The 19,267-nt window shown below is 37.9% G+C and overlaps 1 protein-coding gene across 1 annotated transcript; it reads left to right on the top strand.

The window, feature by feature from the left end:
• Nucleotides 1–5,262: 5,262 nt before the first annotated feature.
• Nucleotides 5,263–10,006, top strand: AGTR2 (angiotensin II receptor type 2). Its single transcript, XM_089657971.1, has one exon. It carries the CDS (start codon nucleotides 5,359–5,361, stop codon nucleotides 6,409–6,411), a length of 1,053 nt encoding a protein of 350 aa, XP_089514097.1. The 5' UTR covers nucleotides 5,263–5,358; the 3' UTR covers nucleotides 6,412–10,006.
• The last annotated feature ends 9,261 nt before the right edge of the window (nucleotides 10,007–19,267 follow it).

Genomic DNA, 19,267 nt, shown 5'->3' with positions numbered 1-19,267 from the left:
TGTTGGCATTCTCACAAAAGGAAGCAATTCAGAATCAGGAAGCTCAAAAGGGCAGATAAACAAGGCACAGATAACAACTAAGGTACTAGAAAACGGTTACAGACCCAGACAAAAGAGAAGCAGCCAGAGGATAATAAAAGGCTCTTATTATAGAGACCAAGATCTAGGAACGCCCTGTCTTTTGCCACCAATTATGCTGATGAAAGTTATGTGGTGATTAGGGAGGAGGCTTGGGTGCAGACCAAACATACGTTTGGTCCAAACTTTACATGTATGCTATTTACTGAATGTCGAACTTTTCTGAATATTCGACAGGAGCTCCAAGCAGACATTCCATAATCTATTTCAGTGCACTGGGAACTCTGCTCAGGTGCAATACTTTGCCTAATAGTGTGCTTATTGGCCCCAGATCCCTCACTATAAAAGTCAACTCTCCCAGCAGCCCTTTGTCAGTGTGTTGGAGTTAGTAGTGTGAATCACAGCTAACAGTAATTGCAGGGGGAGAGAGTTTTGTGCTTCTGAATTGTTCTACTGTTCTTCTTCCTAATCTACAGTTAATCTTGACATTGCCCCTCAAATTGGCATGGAAGAGTCTGTGGAAATATTTGAGCACATCATCAGTCACTTGCTACAGGAAGAGGAGGAGATTATGGGCAGTGAAAATGTACAAATGTTACATCCTGTCTCAGGAAAGCATACAGTCCAATTTTAATATTTCTGGCTGAAATTCACTTACTCCTTCTGAATTTGCATCATATTTAAAAGAATAATATTGTTCTCTCTCTTTGAAATAGCAGCATATCCAAATAGGCCTAAAAGCTCTGCTGCAAATCTGTAAAATGTTTCCGCCTTTTATATACAAAAAAGAAACATGTTTTATTTCCAGATACAATCTGCCTGTCTTCTCTCTCTAAAAAACTGTATCATAATAAAAAGGATGCGATTTTGTGCAGCAAATCTCTACAACTGTTATCTATCCCTACAAAAAATACAGTCTAATTTAATATTTAGGGATGATATCTGCCTACTCTCTCCCTCTGAAACAAAGCCTATTCTAAAAGGCTTAAAAGGTGTGCTGCAACAGTACATTTTTCCTGTTTTCAATATAAAATAAAAAGTACATTTTGTCCAGATGCCATCTGCTTGCTCTATCCCTCAGAAATAGTGGTCTGTCCCCCCCAAAAAAACTTATAAGCTGTGGTACAAATTGGTAGAATTGTCAAACTTCATTCAATCTTGGAAAAAAAAAATATTGCCAGATGTAATCTGCTTGCTCTTTCACTCAGAAATTGCAGCCGGTGCAAACAGGTTTAAAGGTTGTACTGCAAATCTGCAAAATGTTTCATCTTCAGTTGCGGAAAAAAGACAGCCTTTTTTTTTAAATCCAGATTCAACTTTCTTTCTCTCTCCACTAAATAATTGCACCGTATCCAATAAAAGAACAAAAGGCATGCTGCAAATCCATACCATTTTTCTGTTTTCCATTAAAGGCAAAAAGACAAACATTTTTTATATTACCAGATGCAATCTACTTGCTCTTTCCCTCAGAAATTGTAGCCAGTCCAAAAAGGCTTAAAAGCTTTGATGCACATTTGTGAATTATTTTTTTGTCTTCATTCTCCGTAAAAATTATCCACAACATTTTATTCCAGATGCAGTGTGCTTACTCTCTTCCTCAGTAATTGTCAATCATCCCATAAAGGCTGAAATGTTGTGCTGAAAATCTGTGCATTTTTTTCTTTTTCAATTAAAAACAAAAGACACACTATTTTTTCTTCCAAATACAATATGTCTGATTTATCCTTCAGAAATTGTAGAATATCCAAAAAGGTTTGGACAGGTATGTGTAACGTATGAATTTTTTTCATATTCAGTCTCTGAAAAACGACATTAATTTTTTAATTTCCAGATGAAATGTGTTTGCCCTGTCCCTCAGAAATTGTGGCTTGTCCTATTAAAATGTAAAAGGCCTTCTGCAAACCTGTACAATCTTCTGTATTTACGTTCACAAATAAAAAATCAATTTTTTATTTCCAGATGAAATCTGCCTGCTTTACTGCCCTGAAATATTGAACTATCAAAAGGGTTTCATAATATTTGCTGCATGTATGTACAATTTCATGGCCTCCAGACACTGTTATTTGTTATCTACCTGCTATCACCCCTGTCATTGCATCTTACCAAAATGGAACACACACTGTCTAATAAATTATTTCTACTTTTATGCCTTCTGGCCTGAAAAAGTACACTTTTATTTTTATTTCATGATAAAACCTGCCTATTCTCTTTCTCTTCCATTGGGGCCTAGTAAAAATACTTATATGTGTGCAGCGTGTGAATGCAATTTTATTGCTTTTTTTGGCTGTTGACCATGACATTAACTGACATATTTTTCACAATAAAATATACCTGCTCTCTTCCTCTAACAAAGTGTGCAAGTACAAATACTTACCTAATGTGCAGCCATTTTTTACAATATTTCAGGCTGCTGTGTTTGAAATAACACACTACACCTGTTATTTTATGATAAAAAAAATAACTCTTCTCGCCCTCTTACTCTCCAGTGTCTATTTAAACTGCTTATATAGTCTGCAGCCACTGTGCTATATGTTTGGCTGTTGTCTATGCAACATGGTACTGTAATTTTTTAATTTGGTGTAACAACTGCCTCATCTCTGGAATTTGAGGTATTTTGATGCACAGTATGTTTATATTTTAACTAACTTTGTAAACAGTAAAGTGTGGTTCTGAAAATAGGATTACAAGCTATGTTATGAAGCTTGTTTTCCAGCGTCTGCCAATTTGTAAGAAATTGCTTTAGCTTTGTATTTTTTTTTATTCCATCTTTACTACTTCTGCTGCTCAGTTCTGACCTATTGCTGCTACAAACCAAATCTGCTATTTTTGCAAAAACTACCTATTAAACACTTTTTTGAGTGGAAATAAATTTTATTGGGTTGCTGGTGCGAGAGGAGTAATGTAGTGTTTCCCTTTAGGCCACCTGAAAAGACCCTCTTCCTGCTGAATGATCATTTTTTTTGTATTGGTACATTCCCTAGGGCAGTGCCCAGTTCTCCATATTAAACATACTTACTTACAAAGGCACTTACCACTGTGCAACAATTGTCACTACGTTTATGTATTTTATGCATGTAATAATACAAATAAAATCAATACCAGTATCAACAATACGAATCTGGGTACTTCTCTAAATAAATGTTCACATGCTATTAAAATAGGCAACTAGAAAGCATATGAAATTGTGTGTTGCTTTTTGCTACCTGATGGGTATGTTTGTGGCTAAAGCAAAGCTGTCATTAAAGAAATATGGCAGCTACCATTGCTGACCCCCTTCTAAAATACGTTTCCAGGTTGTCTTGTTGACCCATGTATGCAGACCAGGAGTTCTGACTTTACTGTCTGCATCCTTTTTGCAGATCTGAATGATGTATAAACTTTTGAAGGAATATATGAAGCCCCACACTGTGTTATTGTAATTCAAATATAAGTTTATCCTGGTGTAATATCAGATGAAAAATATGCACAAATCTAGCATATCTTGGGGGAATAATCATGCCTCCTTGGTCAGGGCTTAAAACATATGAAATAATGTAGGACAAGTAGACTTGTTAGCAAATGTTTAGTTAGTACTATGACTACGTTTAGAGAGGCACACGTTCATCAGCAGCTGGTTTTGACTGCTTTGGTTGGGTTTTAACAGCACTTTGGAATACAATACTGTAACAGGAACTTATTTTACAAGTTAAATTCATAACCCTAACAATATATACCTTCTAGCTGTTTAAATTAAATTTGTATAATAAGAGGAACCTCAGCAGTATGGCTCCTTACATATCTTGTCTGAGGATTTACTATGAGTTAAATGTACAAGATAGAATGAAAGAGAGCAGGAATTTCTGCCAGAAAGATGTGTGCCAAGATTCTCCACTCCAATCCCACAGTCATGTATGCTGACATCTCCCTAAGGAATAAACAGAGGCTATAAGAAAGAAAGCAGACCTTTCAAGCTGTTACTGAAGTACAAGGCGAGAAAAAAGAATGTTAGACCCCGGAGAACATATTTTATTGTGGTAAGTGGCTTTAAATCTGTATAAAAAATCTTTTTACAACATTTTAATTTCTTGATGCATTTCTTAGATTCAACCCTCTTTTTTATCCTATGAAAATTATACAAGTTATGTCATGTCAGACTATAATAAAGCAATTATAACCTTGGTAGTTAGAGTTAATATAGGCACTAATGTAAGATGATTTCCTATCGGTTGCTATAGGCAACTACTTATTTAATCCTAAATTTGCCAATGAATGCACAAAAATATGAAACTGGCTCAGAAACAAACAGTTTTAATATCACACATGAAAACATAACATATTTCCAAGTTATTAATAAAAATTGTATTTAATTATTGTTTTCACAGTTTTCTTTTGTAAGCTATGTATTTTTTTTATTTTCATGAGAAAATCAAGTTTATGTTATGCAGCATCTCTCCTTATTTCATATTTATAAAAAATTTTTGTGCCCTATAATTAAGTATACTTGTATATAAACAAATCAATATGCAAATATAAATATTAATATAAAATATAATAAACAAATCATTATGTGAGACTATGGTGTACACATTGTATGATATACAAAGGTTTAGTTGGCTGGATAATTTCAGCTACATTTTAAACAGCCTGTTTATTTATTAATGCAAAACGCAATTGCACAGATCATATTGTAAATATTCCATAATTACTAAGCAGATAACAAATAACATCCGTGAGAGGTCTTTTCTGTGGGAAACTACATGTTAACCCATAATATAATATATAATAACATAAAAATATATAAAATGCAGTGGTTCCTAAGAATTATTATTGACACCACATCCCTATTTCATACTTTAGATATACTATCACTTAATACAGGCTCTTTGCTTCCCTTCTGAATATCTATTTACAAGTCTTCAAGCCCTAAAGAATGTTTAGAAAAGAGCTTTGATGTCTTTTGAAAATGAGGTGTATTAAGCTATTTTCTCTAAGTTATTTGCTGTTAGGAACTTTTAGTTCCTACAACCTCCTGCCTGTGAGCAGTCTGTGATATGACTCAAAAATAATTGGAGGAATAATGAAATTCATCTTCTTATTCTGCTCACTACACTATAAATGTTCTCTTTAAATGTATGTTATGCATACATATGTATATATATAGAGTATATTATGTATGTTCATATTTAACTTTCTTTTACAGATAAGTAACAGCCAAAAGCTGGATATCTTCTGCCATCCACAAAGGAAAATATTTTATGGAAACATTTCGATTTTGGTCATCATCAGTGAAAAATTAAGATTATGTCTGAAAACCTAACCAGCAACCTAACTGCTCCATCATCATGTATCAATAATACTATTGAAGGCTATCAGATGGATTTGCTTCCAGTATTTTACTCCTTCATTTGTATTTTTGGCTTCATAGGAAACAGTATAGTCATTGCAGTCTTGTGTCTCCAGAGGGATTTGAAAACCGTGGCCAACATCTATATTGTAAATCTAGCCACAGCTGACTTACTGTTCCTAGTAATGTTGCCATTCTGGGCCACATACTATGCATTCGGCTTAAACTGGATATTTGGCACAGTAATGTGCAAAATTTCAAGTTCCCTTTTAAATTTGAATTTATTTGCAAGCATCTTCTTCATCACTTGTATGAGCATAGACCGCTATATGGCAATTGTGTATCCGCTACGTTCACAGAGGAGAACATTAACCCAGGCTGTCATTGTCTCAATATGTGTTTGGGCACTGGCCATCATGGCCACTTTTCCTACATTCCATTTTCGAAACACATACTACCTTAAAAACCTTGATGTACATGCGTGCATAATGGATTTCCCTGAAAAACATTATTCAAGCTGGTGTGTGGCAATGTCCTTGGTAAAGATTACTTTTGGGTTCTGTATGCCAGTAACAGTCATCATCACCTGTTACTTAAAGATTGGATTACATTTCAAAAAATCTAAAGGACCTGTGATCAACAGGCAAAGCAGAGATCGGGTCCTCAAAATTGTTACTGCAATTGTTGTCTGTTTCTTAGTTTGTTGGCTCCCATTCCATTTATTAACTTTCCTTGATGTTCTAACAAGAATGGAGATTATTATGGACTGCAAGATAGAGACGTTTGTTGAAGCAGCTTTGCCAATAAGTATTTGCCTTGCCTTTTCAAACAGTTGCATTAATCCTTTGCTGTATTGCTTTGTTGGGAACCAGTTTCGAAAGAATTTTAGACATGTGATCAGCAGTATCAAACGTTTACAAAGCACAAACAGCCAACACAGCTCTTCCAGAAAGGGAAGTGACTTAAGAGAGATGGAACCAAATAGACCAAAGGGTAATGCAACAGTATGACCAAACTGCCTAATGTACAATGATGAGTTAGTAGACTTTATTCATTCTCACTGTGAAATCTTGTTGTGTAAACAGGTACAGTGTGCTAACCACATTGATATCATTCTTGAATTAATGAACATAAACGAGCACAAGAAGGCAAAATGATTAACTCATGATTCAGGGTGGAATAAAAATAAGCTATAATATTATTTGAACTTACCTTTTTTACTGCAAAGCACCAATTTGATTTTTCCATGCTAAACTTTTTGCCACCAGCACACACTGTGCATAGGAAAGTATCCCCATTCCATTCACTTTTCTATTTCCGTACTGCAGGGTGAAGCAAAGATGTTTGCTCTCATAATTCGCCTACCTTCACCCTTATAATTTGCCTAGCCTAGCTCCTCATTTTCCCACTTATCAACATGCTAATGAAATTATTAAACTAAACTTGTTTTTGATTACATACCTTATTTAGAGCCCGTGACCTCCTCACTAGGTCTTTGTGCATCTTAGAGGTGCCATTCATAGCTTCCTGAAAAGATAAAGCAGCGGTTATCCCATATGTGCTGCTGAGCCTCCATGATTAAAAGAACCACAATCCAATGAGTGAAAGGGGTGGGCCAAGGACAGTAAATCTGGGGGAGGGGGCCTAGAAGATTCTGGATATCCTCTAGCCAGAAAGTGAGGCAAGCTCTCTGACTTGCTGCAGCTTCTAATGCACACTGTGAGAAGCTTACAGAGTGCAGTGAAATCAGAGTAATTTCAGTTCAGAGTAGAGACATGTACAATTGTACAGCTAGAGTTCACCCTTAAGCCAGTTTGCTTTTAACACAGATAAAGAGTCACTTTAGATTCACTTCCAGCCAAAACTTTGCTTTATACTTTATGCTTTGGGTAGAGGGAGGAAGATTTAGAACCCCATCAGGTTTTTATTGCTATCTTGTGTCTCTTTGGGGATAATCATAACAATAAATACCTGTAAGGGGCTTTATCCATCTACTCTCTACTTCTCTCTTGTCCTACCATTGTCATTGTGATAGAAAGTGAAGAAGCACCCCACTGGAGATACAGACAGCAGCAAAAACATTCAAAGATAATAACCTTTTCCTACTCAGTCAAAAGTTTAAAGTGGGGTAGAAGCCACAAGCTCAAGCCAGAAGCCACAAGCTCTGGTGGGGATCCCAAAAGAGGAGGTATGGGGCTGCTCTGTGCAAACTATTGCACAGAACAGGTAAGTATGACATGTTTGCTGTTTAGCCACTTGCCTACTGGGCACTTTTAGTCCCTTTGTGACCAGGAAAATTTCCAGCTTTCAGTGCTGTTGTACTTTGAATGACAATTGTGTGGTCATACAACAATTGTTAGAAATTTTTTCACACAAATAGGGATTTCTTTTGGTGGTATTTAATCGCCACTGGGGTTTTTTATTTTTTGCACTATAAACAAAAACAGAGCAAAAAAAAAATGTTTTTCTTTGTTTCCATTATAAAATTTTGCAAACAGATAATTTTTTTCCTTCACTGATGTGTGTTGATGAGGATGCACTGATAGGCAGTACTGATGGGCACTGATGAGGTGGCATGGATAGGCAGCACTGATAGGTTGTACTGATGATGTGGCACTGATGAGGCGACACTGGTGGGCATTGATGAGGAGGCACTGATGATGCTGCACTGATATGCAGCATTGATGGGCACTGATAGGTGTCACTGATGGGCACTGACAGGCTGCACTAATGGGTGGCACTGACAGACGGCACTGATGGGCGGCACTACTGGGTGGCACTACTGGGCACTGATGAGTGGCACTGCTGGAGGGAGGTTTGGGAGAATGTCATATGACGCCCTCCCAGAACTGGACAACCGCGCTGTAGCCATCATTCAGCTATAAGTGGTTAAAAAAAAAATTAATATTTCTCTTTACAATCACATTATTGCAGTTTTTAGGAATGGAAGGTTTAGAACCCCTGTTAAAATTTTCTTGCAATCTATGTTCCTGCTGGTAAAATCTACTGACCTTTGTCACCTGCAGTGAGGGAAAATCTAAAATTTTGTGTTGTCACTGGGTCAGACATAGAGGTGAATTATTCCAATGGGGACACTTGTTCTGGTAACAACTATAAAGATTTCCTTTACTTTGAAGACTTCGGATGTCTTACTCTTTACAAAGCTAAATAACAAAAGTTTTGGCTTTAGACATAGTTTAACGATTAAAACAATAGTAATCTTTCATCTGGCAAACTAATAGTTTGAATATACATAAGAACATAAGACTGTGCTATGTTAACAGCCTTTACAAGCTGAAAATGGCTTCTCATGAACATACTGAGCTAACCTGCACTTTTTTGTCCTTGTCTGTGTGGGACCTAATATGCAACGTACAGTATACAGTGGCCTACGATGGTGGCTATATCAGAGAGATATGGGCATTCATCAAGAGCATTGATTGCTCATAATGTGCAGAGGACAAATTAAATGGTTGTTTTAGAGCAGCATATGCACAAGCAGACCTCATATTACTGTACTTTTTATCCAGGTGCTTTGATATATGTAAAGATGTTATTCGGCCAGGAATATAAGAGGGGGTTTATGCAAATGAGTTAATTATCAACAGAGAAAAATGCAACAAACTATCTTGATCAGTTGTTGATTTCTCTGACAATCTCTATAGGTAGGATGACCAAATGATCATTTTCATCAGGGGTACATATTATATGCAAGGATTCTGGGCCTGGATAACTGGGGACAGTTGATATTGTGAGTTGTAGGCTTGCTAATCATTTCGTATATATTTGAAATAAATCAGCCTCAGTACCCGCAAATGAAAATGTAAATCTTATGGAGGTGATAAGCTGATGACCCTATTGTATTGCCACTGTAAGGGAAACTTAAAGAATATGTAAACCCAACATTTCATATTCCTGATATGTGCTGCTGTACCATGTACTTGTTTGAGAAATATCCTGTTTTCTTTGTATTGCTTCCTTTGTGTGAAATCCCTAGTGTTCCTGCCAGTCCCCCTGCTTTCCTATTAAAAACTGACCACACTAGAAATGGTCAGTGATCTAGCTGTGCAGATAACTCTCTCTCTTCTCTCCTCCAATGATCATACTTGTCCTGTCATGCCCCCCTCTGCACAGCCATTCACTGAGAAGACCACTGGCTGCTGTTTCTCCTCCCCGAGCTCTCTGAGCTCCTTATGCAACTGAAAGCAATGAGTATGTGATCTCTTATGAAAAAGGGAAAAAGGTATCTATAAAATGTTTTATATATATCTATGTGCAAATGTGTTGCCTTTCATTTCTATTTCAAACTGAACGGGTTGTTTTACAAGGTGAGGGCTTACATATACTGTAAAGTTCAGTTCATTTCTCAAATAGCCATTCTGATAAGTTCTGAAAACATTTCTATATATATTTTTGTTTCTGTTCATTACTTCTATCATTAAAGTATATCATATGTGAACAGTATTTTTCAGTTATGATCACTGTTCCCCCCAAAATGAAAGCCCTCTATTTAGGTGCTCATCTACAATCTGTTGATCTTTTCTCCAAATCTGACACTATTAAAGATGGATTGATGAATCTACAGGGAGCTTTGATCAAGACAAATCTCTGACTAGTTTATTCCTGCACGTAACTGATGATAGAGGGAAAAATGAAATTTTTTTGTAGGTAACACAAATTATGTGACTTTGTTGAATATATTTAACATGATAAGCTATTTTGACTATATTTTAATACATTTTTATACTTGTAAAAAAATAGTGTGTGTGGCAAATTATTTCCTTCCAGCTCTCTGGCTTAATTTAATCAAACTAAGCAATATACAGTACTGTGCATAAGTTATAGGCAGGTGTGAAGAAATGCTGTAAAGTAAGAATGCTTTCAAAAAATATATTTTTTTAATTGTTTATTTTGATCAATTTACAAAATGCAAAGTGAGCGAACAGAAGAAAAATCTACATCAAATCAATATTTGGTGTGACTACCCTTTGGCTTCAAACCAGCATCCATTCAATTCATCAAGTTCTTTTGAAGAAGCACAAAGAAATGGCTAACGTTGAGGACCGTAAAGTCAGTGGTCGGCCAAGGGAACCTATTGCAGCAGATTAAAGACACATCATGCTTACTTGCCCTTGCAATCGGATGATCTCCACTAATGCCATCAGCACAGACCTGGCGGAAGCCAGTGTGACTCGGACATGCCTATTTACTGTCTGGGGAAGTCTGGCCAGAAGTAGTCTTCATGAGAAGAATTGTGGCCAAAAAGCCATACCTGCAACATAGAAACAAGGCTAAGCCACTCAACTATCCATGAAGACATAAGAACTGGGGTTCAGAAAAATGGCAACAGGTGCTCTGGACTGATGAGTCAAAATTTGAAATATTTAGCTGTAGCGGGAGTCAGTTTGTTGGCTGAAGGGCTGGAGAGTGGTACAATAATGAGTGCCTGCAGGCAACAGTGAAGCATGGTGGAGGTTCCTTGCAAGCTTGTGTCTGCATTTCTGCATTTGAAGTTGGAGATTTGGTCACGATCAATGGTGTCCTCAATGCTGAGAAATACAGGCAGATACTTATCCATCATGTTATACCATCAGGGAGGTGTGTGACTGTCCTAAAGTTTATTCTGCAGCAGGGCAATAACCCCAAACATACAGCCAATGTCTTAGAAACTATCTTCCGTTCAAAGAAGAAGAAGGAGTCCTGGAAGTGATAGTTTGGCCTCCACATAGCACTGATACCTGCCAAATTCCTTCAAAAACTGAGTGCACAGCACTTTGTTTAGCTGGAGGAATTTATGGTGTTTTGAAGGCAAATGGTGGTCACACAAAATATTGATTTCATTTGGATTTCTCTTCTGTTTCACTTACTTTTTTACATTTTAACTGATAAAATAAATAATAATTTTATTTCTGAAAGCATTCATAATTTGCAGCATTTTTTCACACCTACCTAAAACTTTTGCACATTACTTTGTATTTATGCTCCTGAGTTCTGCCTTTGTGGAAGATTAATATATCTTTCTTTTCATGGTATTTACATTTGCAGCTAATAACTATCCCCCTTCCTCATGACAGTGAGCAGACACTACTTTTCAGCAATGAATGCGGGAAATTTGAGAATCCGTTATGTTAACTGCCTAATATAAAAGTGATAAGCATGATTGTAATATATACATCCTATATGAGACATTCTGAGTATAACACCCCCTGGGAAATACACAAAGTCTCAGTTAGCAAATAAATGGGATTTTGATTAAACTTTAATTCTTAAAGAGGCGTTCCGGCCCTCCTTCCCAAAAACCAGGTCACTTACCTGTCCAGGGATCCAGTGGTATCCTCACCCTGATCCAATTCTTCCATTGGCTATCGGGTGCTGGCGTTGCCATCTTGAGTAAGGGAAGCCGGTAGTGAAGGCTTGCGCACTGCACTTTGTGAAGTGTCCCAGAGGGCTGCAGGGGGAAAGAGAAGGCTGAACTTCCAGAAAGTTTGCCATGGCAAACTGATCCATAAGTGGGAGCAGGTACCTGCCAAAACCATGTACTCACTCCCCCCCCAAAAGGTGCAGCGGGGGGGGGAGGCAGATAAGTGGAGCTGCCACTTTTGGGTGGAACTCCGCTTTAAAAATGCACCCTTCCGGTGTAGGGTAGGTGTTTAAAAGTAGATGGATAGGTCTCCTATAGATTTTGATACTCAAATCACCTCCCTCCTTAATATTTAACACACAAGTTGTTACTCAGACAAAAAGGAATTTGAACATCACAAACCTGTGTTTTTCAAGCTAAGTCCACACAGACAGAAACATTTACCGTACATTGTACATCCAAAACACTCAATGCCCAAACACAAGCAAAGAAATTTGGTGTATACAATTCAGGGTAATGAGAAATACATCAAAGATGTACATTGGGGAGACAAACCAAGCACTCATAAATTGATGGTCTAACATAGAAGGGCAAAAAATGCAGGTCAGAACTTAGCAGTCCACCTACACCATAAGGAAAAGAGACATATTTTACAGGACAGTATGGTTTACACTTTGAACAGAAAGAATACGTATTGCAGAAGAAGCAAGAAAGAAACCATCCATTTATAAGTGGAGAAACAATCCCTAAACAAGGGTGGGACCCTTTGACAACATCTGCCACCCATATACTGTATATGAGAGAGTAAATTCTGCGCTATCTCCAATAATTTATCTGTGAGTAATAACCAATGTCTGTAGTCTGGTGTTCTATGTCAATTAATCAGATCAACACAAATTTTTAATTGCTGGCAATTCTTTTGTATACATTCAGCTGTCAGAAGGGAACCTCACTGACAGCTGAATCATCGGTTGTTAAGGATGCCGGTGGCCGGCTCGCCAGCCCACTCTTTAACAACCAACTAAACACGAGCAAAATGCTAACACAAAAACAGAAAGACACTGGAAAAAACGCTAATATTAGTGGTTTTTATCCAGCTTTTTTTTAGCTTCTAGTGTGCATGGAGCTTGAAGGATCCAATCCATTATCATCTGCCCTGAGGTTGCAGATGGGAACTTTTTAAAGCTATATATGCTTATATCTGGTCCTAATATATGTATGTGGCTTTCTATTTTTATGCTTTTTTAAATAAAATAACAGTGAGCAGTAGGGGTGGACTGACCATTCGAGAACTCGGGCACTGCCCGAGGGCCCGGGGTCATTAGGGGGCCCCATGAAATGCCCCTGGTACCTTTTTTATAGGCTTTTTTGAGTGTGGGCAAGGACACAGGGGCCCCATGATCCCCTATTGCCCGGGGTCCCCATGAGTTGTCAGTCCGCTCCTGGTGAGCAGTATATAGTGTGAGCTGGGGATAGGCAGCCAGGATATATGCTTCCTGGGGTAAGCAATCTTTCAGACACAGATACCAAATCCAGTGAGATTAGTGGCAAACAGTGAAGGTGTTTATTAGTGCCATTTACAAAACTATATACAAAGTGCTGTACAGTGTTTAACCAAATTAAACAGGGCAAGAAAATATCAAAGAAAAACCTAGCCATGTCCTGGCTATCGCTACACAGTAATGCAGGTTCTAACTACCAGACTGATCTAGCCTGCCACTTGTCAGCCAACATACACAGCTTGTTAGTTTCCACCATCCTTTCAGCTTTCCAGACAGGACTTGTCTGACCCCTAGGCTGAGAGCTCTGGCTACAGGTCCCAGGTGGATTTAATTGGAGAGAGAGGTAAACCTTGCACTGGACCTCATATCAGAGATCCCTAAAGGTATAGATCAGGAACCTGGGAGATCTATAAGCCCAGAACAGGACTTTCCCAGGGTTCCTTTGGGACGCTCTGCCACAATAGGTTCACATTGTCTTTTAACATACAAATACACACTAAATCATCCACCCACCTGAGCTGCTGAGGCCCTTTGAGTGTCACTGCTGATTAAGAACGAAAGGAGTCCATCTGGAGTTGGAGTGCGTATTGACCTTTGTTGTGGGGATCTATACAAAAGTGAGAGTTTGCCGATAAGGAATTCACAGTGGCAGAGGTGTTTTCTTCTTGCACATTCTTGCAGCACTTACCTGGGAGTGACATACACTGCTCAAAAAAATTAAAGGAACGCTTTTTAATGAGAGTATAGCATCAAGTCAGTTAAACTCCTGAGATATTTATCTAGCCAGTTAAGTGGCAGAGGGGGTTGTTAATCAATTTCAGCTGCTTTGGTGTTAATTAAATTAATAACAGGTGCACTAGATGGGCAACAATGAGATGACCCCCCCCCAACAGGAATGGTTTTACAGGTAGGCCACTGACATGGTTTCTATACTAAGAAAGTTATTAAAGAGGTTATTAAATACATTAACGTGTCACCCAATGTATGGTCTCCATTCAGTAGCCAAAAGAGCAGGGAAAATGGCTACATGAGTCTAGTGTCCCTGCAACACAAACACACAGGTGAACACTTCCCTAGGGAGGTGTATCCAAAAATTATGCCATGGGCATACCATAATAGAGGATATAAGGGATTAAACAGTAACCATAATGGCAAATCCCTATCAAGAAATCCAAAAAATTATGCTGTAAATATATATCTCACATGTATGCAATGGAGCAAGCACAATATGCGTCAAAAAGGAGAGTAGCAGGCCTCAGGCCTGTATGAAGGAAGACATAAATGTCAAATATATTGTACAATACATTCCTGTGCCGGCACAAGTGGTTGGGGCCCATTCATCTGTAATATAGATAGCTGTTTCCTAGAGCTCTTGGATGGGAATATGCCCCATTTATTTCCAGGATGGAAGAAAAGATGCACACAGCAGCACTCTGCTTGAAATGGTTTCTTCACCACTACATGTGGACTATACACCACTTTTTGTAGGAAAAAACAAGACACATCCCAAAGACTCTTCTGCCTGTTGAAATATATATGGTATATCTTGTTTCCTATACAAAGCACCATGATGTCCCCATCCTGTAGTGAAACAAACAATATGTGGGAAGTCACTGACAGAGCTCACACTCTATAGAAGATATATAGGTCATATAGATCACAGAGGACCATATATCTAATGTCCTGCAACAATCCACTCACCACCTGTGCTATGGATAACGGGAATGAAAGAGAAATCCTTCATAGGTACTGCCATACAGGGCCAAGGCGGCCAAGGAACCACCGCTGACATCCGCCGATATACCGCGGGTTCCAGCCCCTTCTCGGCGCTTGTGCTGCTTAGGCTTGCCTCATGGCTTGTGAAGATGGCTTCCTCCTTATGGGTCAGCGTGCGTTCCACCTAGTGCGCATGACCGGAAGTGACGTATCTGACGTATGACGTCAACGCGTTTCGCCGATGGGCGTATCTCACTCAGCTTCGTCAGGACCAATGAAACAACCGCATTTCAATTTCCTATTTATAGTGGGTAAAGACCCACCCATTTATGCAAAAAGCCAACCTGCAGTTATTCCTAATGGAAGAAAGAAAGGGCTAAATACTTAGCACAGCTGCTGGTCATTATTGAATAAAATTAAAAAACAGATATCCGGAGACAACAGAGAGGGGAGAGACTTTAGCAATTTTGACGATACACATATTGATCAAAAAATCATGAATTAAATATATTCGTCAACTAAAGCACCCATCACACTCTAACCAGAAGGTGGCGATATTAATCAGAGAATCAACAAGTCTATCCACTGAATCAAATTATCAGAGAAACCCCTCTGAATTACCATAATATACCACAAGATGGCAATATAACCTGAAAATTCTCATTAAGGGTCACTTCAACAGAAATACCCCAATTTTTAAATATCCATCCTATGGTATGATTATTATTAAAGAAAAAAGGTACAAAGAAAGAAGTTAGCTCAAAATACCGTCCTGATACATATGGTTTAGAGCTATATTTAAACTCATAACTTGAGATCTTCCATATTGTTTTAGTTGTTTCCATATACATACATACTTTTTAAGGATTTAAGTGACATATTAGTGAAAACAAAAATCCCACAAATTAACCACCACATGGCAATAATAAAGTACATGGCTCTAGCTATTTTTCCAAAAATACTTGGAGATCACATTCCACATTTAACCCCTTAGGGTGCAATGTATCAAGTTTATATATCCAATATTTTTCTTTTTTAAGCAGTTCTCTGTCAAAATCACCTCTCCTCTGTGGAAAGTGCAGTGCATAGAAACCTTTCACTTTCGTACCATCCAGTTTGCCTCCATGATATTTAACGTAATGTTGGGCAAGATTACTATTAGGTTCATTAGATCTAATATCTCTAAGATGTTCACCTATTCGTACTTTAAGTTGTCTTTTGGTCTTACCTACATACATCTTTTTACAAGGACAGGTTAAGATGTATAATACTCTTACTGTAGAGCAATTTATGAGACTCTGAATTTTATAATGAGTATTATTTCCTGAATCATGAAAGGAATCCGTACGATCCACATATTTGCAAATTTGACATTTTCCACATTTAAACATCCCTTTGGTACGTCATTTTAACCATGTTGTTTGTTTTAATGGTTGATAATCTGAGTGAATGAGAAGATCACCAAGATTTGGTGCTCTTCTCGCTACCATCTGGGGGCGTTCGCCTACAATCTTACTCAATCTGGGGCATTGAGTCAAAATCTTCCAATGTTTTTCTAATATCAATTTTACATCTTGCCATTGGGCTCCAAATTGGGTTATCATTCTAACAGGTTGATCACTCAACTTGGCCTTCACATCCTTTTTAGAGGATAATAAATCCTCGCGATCAGTTTGATATGCCCGTCTCCGAGCATTTCTAATTTGGGAATGGGAATATCCTCTTTCCCTAAATCTTCTATAGAGGTCCTGGGCCTCCATCCTAAAGTCATTGATATTTGAACAATTTCTCCGGCATCTCAAAAACTGTCCCACTGGAATCCCTGAAATCAGTGAACGCGGATGATAACTTCTTGCCTCTAATAGGGTGTTGGCGGCAGTGGGTTTTCTATATGTCTTTGTAAGAAGTCTTCCATTTTCAACTCTAATCTCCAGATCTAGGAAAGAGATACATCTTTCATCAAATATATATGTAAGTCCAATGTTAAAGGAGTTCTGATTGAGCTCTCCCAAAAACAATTTTAATTCCTCAGATGTTCCTCGCCATACAAGGAACACATCATCTATATATCTTAACCAGATCTGGACATTTGCAAGAAATCTTGATGATCTGAATACAACCCGCTCCTCCCAAAACCCTAAATGGAGACATGCATAGGCCAGAGCCCACGGTGCTCCCATACTGGTACCCCTAGTCTGTTGATAAAAGGTATTATTAAATTGGAAAAAATTATGTTTTAATGCAAATTCCAATAGCTCACTGATAAACTCATTCTGTCCCCCCGACGTAGGATATGTTCTGTCAAGAAAATAAGAGACTGATCTCACACCACATTCATGTGGGATAGAGGTGTAAAGTGATTCCACATCTATTCCCACTAGAATGGCATCATCATTGATAATCATATTCTCAATTTTCGCCAACACATCTTTAGTATCCCTTACATAGGAGGGGAGATTAGGGACCATGTCTTTAAGAAACAAATCTATATATTTCCCTGTTTTATCTAGGGGGCCATTGATGGCTGAAACAATAGGTCTACCCGGAGGATTTTCCTGATTTTTGTGTATTTTGGGGATAATGTAGAAAGTAGGGTGATTAAATTCTTCAGTTCTCAAATACTCATATTCCTTTCTAGTTAACAGACCAGCTTCCTTTCCTAATGTTAAGATGGAATTTAGTTTTTTAGCCACCATATGAAAAGGATTCGTAGTCACTTTCCTATACGTGGATGAGTCACTCAATAAGCGTTTCACTTCCCTAACATAGTTTTGTTCATTCAAAATCACTACATTACCCCCTTTGTCACTTCTCTTAATAACAATATCCTTGGTCTCTTTTAGTTCTTTAAGGGCTTTCCTTTCTTTTTTGGTAAGGTTATCACCAATTGGCATTTTCCACTCAAGATTTTTCAAATCATCAGCAACAAAGTCTAGAAACGCTGATATCCTCATATTGGAACGAATTTTCGGCATTTTCGTTGATCTAATGTTCAGATCAACCTTTCTAATTATATCACTACAATTATCAAGATCAATGTCACTTTCATCACCATCCTCATTTTCCTCTATGAGAGATATCAACATATCCAACATCTTGCGATCCTCCATGGACGAGTCAGAGGCCATATCCTCCAACATAGTGGGATTACCATGTATCATTCTCAAGAACACCTTTCTTAGAAATAAGTTAACATCTTTAAATACCTCAAACTCGTCCATGGGGGTCACTGGTGAAAAGGACATACCTTTATTCAATAAAGAAATATGCTCTTTTTTGAGTGGAAAATTAGCCAAATTGATTACCTTTTTATCATGGATATTTTCTACTACTACCTCCTCTGACTTCTTGTTCTGCCCTTGTCCTCCTGATGTTTGTTTTTTAAGGATTCCTCTACTTTCTTTTTGGATCCTCTTCCCATCTGTAGTTGTCCCATCTGTTTAATCCCTTATATCCTCTATTATGGTATGCCCATGGCATAATTTTTGGATACACCTCCCTAGGGAAGTGTTCACCTGTGTGTTTGTGTTGCAGGGACACTAGACTCATGTAGCCATTTTCCCTGCTACACATACATTTAGACCGGTTTTTGTGTCATTTTAAATGGTTTTAGGTCTGTGTGTATTGTCTCATACTGAGGTGATGGTAAACCAGGGCAAATGCCCATATGTCATATTCATTTGTGTGTAATAAAGCATAATTTTTGGAAATTATTCCCTTAGTGTCACGTTCTGTTCATTATGTAGCCGCTTTTCTGTGAATCTCTTTTCACAACCCTCCTTAAAAAACAAACATCAGGAGGACAAGGGCAGAACAAGAAGTCAGAGGAGGTAGTAGTAGAAAATATCCATGATAAAAAGGTAATCAATTTGGCTAATTTTCCACTCAAAAAAGAGCATATTTCTTTATTGAATAAAGGTATGTCCTTTTCACCAGTGACCCCCATGGACGAGTTTGAGGTATTTAAAGATGTTAACTTATTTCTAAGAAAGGTGTTCTTGAGAATGATACATGGTAATCCCACTATGTTGGAGGATATGGCCTCTGACTCGTCCATGGAGGATCGCAAGATGTTGGATATGTTGATATCTCTCATAGAGGAAAATGAGGATGGTGATGAAAGTGACATTGATCTTGATAATTGTAGTGATATAATTAGAAAGGTTGATCTGAACATTAGATCAACGAAAATGCCGAAAATTCGTTCCAATATGAGGATATCAGCGTTTCTAGACTTTGTTGCTGATGATTTGAAAAATCTTGAGTGGAAAATGCCAATTGGTGATA

The sequence above is a fragment of the Staurois parvus genome, unplaced genomic scaffold, assembly GCF_062004578.1.
Source record: "Staurois parvus isolate SC_StPar_1 unplaced genomic scaffold, SC_StPar_1.0 ptg001045l, whole genome shotgun sequence".
In the NCBI taxonomy this organism is placed as follows: Eukaryota; Metazoa; Chordata; class Amphibia; order Anura; family Ranidae; genus Staurois; species Staurois parvus.
This window is presented reverse-complemented; position numbering and strand designations above follow the sequence as displayed.